At 57.9% G+C, this 4170-nt stretch overlaps 1 protein-coding gene across 1 annotated transcript; it reads right to left on the bottom strand.

Moving 5' to 3' along the window:
- Positions 1 to 254: 254 nt before the first annotated feature.
- KLF1 (Kruppel like factor 1) lies at positions 255 to 3169 on the bottom strand. The gene is made up of 3 exons (XM_038771431.1): positions 3064 to 3169; positions 818 to 1730; positions 255 to 430 (listed from the first exon to the last, which is right to left on the bottom strand). The coding sequence occupies exons 1-3, from the start codon at positions 3148 to 3150 to the stop codon at positions 255 to 257; spliced, it is 1176 nt and encodes a 391-aa protein (XP_038627359.1). The 5' UTR covers positions 3151 to 3169.
- Positions 3170 to 4170: the final 1001 nt, after the last annotated feature.

The following is a 4170-nucleotide window of genomic DNA, read 5'->3' as shown; positions in this document are numbered from 1 at the left end:
GGGAGATGGGAGGGGGTGGGGAGAAGGGTGAGAGGGGTGGTTGGGCCTCAGCCTCATTCTAGGAGAAAACAGAGCATACCGGCGGAGCTCCCTCCCCCCTAAGTCTCCAACATGCCAGCTCATCTGTCTGTTCAAACCGTGGGAGGGGCCTGGGTCAGCAGTGGATATGGAGCTGCCTGGGGACTGGTGTCTCGGGTACCCGGCAGGTGACTGCTCCCCCCCAACCCCCCCTCTCTGGGAGGGCTGAGTGGAGACTATGTATGTCTTTTCATGTGCAGGGCGAGGTGGTCAGAACGGGAGAAGGCGCGTTGGCACAGCTGGCACTGGAAGGGGCGTTGCCCCGTGTGTTTGCGGTAATGCCGGGTCAGCTCATCCGAGCGAGCAAATTTCCAGCCGCAGTTGTCCCAAGTGCAGGCGTAAGGCTTCTCCCCTGGAACAGGACCCCTGGTCATCAACTGCTACCCACCCACTAGACACAGGACAGAATCCAGAACTGAGCCAGCAAGGGGCCAGACCCTTGGGGAAGGGGAGGTGAACGCCTCAGAACTGGAGGCTGACGGGGGGGGAGGAGGGAGAGCGCTGGGGCTTAGAGGCAAAGGGGAAGAGGGGACCGGGACAGGGGTGTTGGGGATGAGGAAGAGGGCTTCTCTGGTGAGAAGGAGGCAGCCCCTAGAGGGTGCTTCTTTGTGGAAGGGGAACCCCCTGGAGGGGGGCATGCAGGGGCTGTGTGGAGGCGGGTTCCATCCACCCACTGCTACGGCCCTCCCGCGTCCCCCTCCCCCGACCTGTGGGTGCTCATCAGCCCCACTCCTCTCACCTGTGTGGGTCCTCAGGTGTGCCTTCAGGTGGGAGCTCTTGGTGTAAGTCTTGCCACAGCTGGGGTGGCTGCAGGTGTGGCTGGCCTGGCGCTTCCGGGGCCAGGAACGACGGCTGCGCTTGGGCTTTGTGTCTTCGGCCCCGGCCCCCGGTGGCAGGTGGCTCAGGAAGGCTGGGGAGGCAGGGGCTGGGCTCGGTTGGGCTCGGTACAGCTGGAAGCGGCCCTGGTACTGGTTGTGCAAGGGTGGCGGCGAGTAAAAGGGCTGGTAGCCACTCACCATCCCATAGGGAGCCATTGGGGGGGCCCCGGCGAAGGGATACCTGGGGGTCCCCTTGTCTCCCAAGCTCCCTGCCTTGGCTGGGTGGAAGTAGCTGCCACTGGGGACCTGGTAACAAGGCCTCAAAGTCACAGGCTTGGGATCCGGAAGGCTTCCCAGGGGCTGGGGGTCAGGGGCCTGCTCCACCCGGGGCTGAGGAAAGGAGGGGGAGCCCCGAAAGGCCTCCAGAACCCCATTATCAGCTGGGGGCTTGACTACAGGTCTGGCCCAGGCCGGAGAGGCCTCGGGGGACAGTAACTCAGCCACTAGGCTGGAAGACGCTGGGGTGGTCAGGGTGGCCCCTCCGCCCCCCGAGAACCCTCCCAGCAGCTCAGACGAAGAAGGGTAGGTCTCTGACGGATAGAGGCTGGGGCCCTCTGGTCCGTCGGGGGCTCCGTAGCCCACTGAAGTGCTGGGCCAGGGGCCACCCATCTCCGTGCTGGGGAAGTTGGTGAGGAGGAAGTCCAGGTCCCAGTAAGAGTCTTCTTCATCCTCCTCCTTTTTGACATGGGGGGAGCGGCGGGTGGGGACCAGGGAGGCCGAGGGGGCTGGTGGCTTGGGGGACACTATCTCTTGGGGTTCATCCACTCTCCACCACTGTTTGGGGAAAAACAAAAGGTGACAGGGTTGGGTCAACATGAGAGAGAAGACCAGAGTGGTCGGCTGGGGGGGGGGGGGGGCGGGGACTGCAGATCCCGGGGGTCCTGATGGGACACCTAGGTTTTAATCTCTGGCTCAGGATGGGAGAGACATGGTGGAAGTTCTGATTTCCACATTACTCCTTCCGCCCCTAGGTGAGCCGGAGGACTGGGAGGGCCACCCTGGAGCCTCGGGGTGGAATGAGATGCCCCTCTAGATGTTTGGATGGTAGGGGGTTCTCCCTCCCTGCTCCCCCTTTCTTCAACACACACTCCCTTCCCCCCCCCCCCCCCACATCTTTTCTCCAAAGGAGGGCAGAGGTTGGCGCTGTCCCAGAGGCTGGAGGGAGCAGATAAGAAAACCTGTTATCTCTTGGCTGCATTCAGAGTTACAAGAGGGCCAGGAGGAGCAGTGGGTGATGGTGTGGAGGGGGTGTGCCTCTGCTGGTTGCTAAGACCCCAGGCCAACCCCCTCCCCCGTGCTTCTTTTCCCCATTCTATGTCCCGGTCCTCTGGGGACCAGGGAGATGGGGCAGTCGAGTAGGAGATCCGGCCCAGCACCCTGGGGGCTCCCAGCTTTAGGAATTGATTATGATATTTAAGCGCTTACTATGTGCTGGGCACTGTACTAAACCCTGGGGTGAAGTTGGGGAACAGCAGGCCACCTAGAAGAGGACCACTCCCCACTGAATGGGGAGGCTCATGCAATGCCCAAAGAAGAACTGCAGGGTTGGAGTGCAGGTGTGCCCTTCTGCCCCCTCCCCTCCACCACAACCCCAAACCCCGACCTGAGGGTGCACACACACACACCGCCCCCCCACCCTGACCACCCTCTTACACATGTGAGCACACACACACAATGCCCACCCTCCTACACGCACATGTGCACACACAAACACATATCCACACATACATCCTCATTGTCAATCAGTGCTGTGGCTTCAAGAGACTTTTGACCTGAGCTTTTGGGTAGAACCCAAATTTGGAGACAGCAGGGGCTTGGCAGGGCACAGGTGGCACAGCTGGGTGCTGCCTCTCACGTGTGCCCTCTCTCTGGGTCTCAGTCTTCCCTTTTGAAAAGTGAGTTGACTGTGGGGAGGGAGGGGGAAGATGCTCGCAATGAACGAGACTTGGACTTGGCAGCTTGGAGATGGCATGAGACCATCACAGTACCAATCGTGTTATCGATTGATTATCAGCTATCGGATTCTCAGAACCCGCAGCCCTGGGATCCCTGTCCTTCAGTCTGTCCTTCCACCCAACCCCACCCCTGTACTCCCCTCCTCTCTCACCTTCAAGATATCCAGCTGTTTGTCCTGTAACTGATTGAAGCCGGCCAGAGTGTTGATGGACGGCAGGACAGTGTCAGCCACGGCCATGGTGAACACTCCCAATCCTGGCCCCTGATCACAGAGTGGCCCCCAAGACTCTAGTCCCCTTCGCCTTTCAGGTCATGGATCTGGACGGATGGCTTTCCAAGTTATCTTTTTTTCCTCTCTGGCTCCTCTGAAGTCCTCTCCTTGCTTGTCCCCGCCCGTGACACCCCGATTCTTTTGCCTCCTTCTGTGCACATGGGCTCTGTAGGTTCTAATCAAAATCTTCAAAATCCACAAACTGTTCATTTCCCCTTTTCTGGCAGCAGATTGGCTGGTGGCCTTGATAAGGGGTGGCCTGCAGACCAATAGGGATGAGCGAACCAGCCGGTCTCCAAGAGGAGGCTGAGGGGGGTGAACAATTCATGGGTTCATCATTTCTGGGGAACATCCGAATATCTTATTGTTTTGTTTCCATTTTTTCACGTTTCCAAAACACATTGTGAGTAAACAGGGTTAGCCGGCGCACTTCCCTTCCAGCCGGCTATCTGAGGTTTCAAATTGCTTCACAGAAAACTCATTAACTTCCTACCGCCCAGGGGACCGGGTCAGGGAGCAGAGGGGGAAACTGAGGTCCAGCCTTCCATTTACTCCTCTAGATTCTGTTCTATAATAATAATAATGGCGGCATTTATTAAGTGCTTACTATGTGCAAAGCACTGTTCTAAGTGCTGGGGAGGTTACAAGGTGATCAGGTCAAATGTGGGAAGCAGTGTGGCCTAAGTGGATGAAGCATGGGCCTGGGAGCCAGAGGACCTGGGTTCTAATGCCAGCATTGTCACTTGCCTGCTGTGTAACCTTGGGCAAGTGACTTAATTTCTCTGTGCCTCAGTTTCCTCAACTGCAAAAATGGGGATTCAATCCCTGTTCTCCCTCCTACTTAGACTGCGAGCCTCATGTGAGACAGGGACTGTATCCAACCTGATTAACTTGTATCTAGCTCAGCGCTTAGAAGAATGTTTGGCACACAATAAATATGATTAAAAAAACCTCGGGGAGTAAGAGGTCTTCAAGAATGTGAACTGC

The sequence above is a fragment of the Tachyglossus aculeatus genome, chromosome X2, assembly GCF_015852505.1.
Source record: "Tachyglossus aculeatus isolate mTacAcu1 chromosome X2, mTacAcu1.pri, whole genome shotgun sequence".
NCBI classification, from domain to species: Eukaryota; Metazoa; Chordata; class Mammalia; order Monotremata; family Tachyglossidae; genus Tachyglossus; species Tachyglossus aculeatus.
This window is presented reverse-complemented; position numbering and strand designations above follow the sequence as displayed.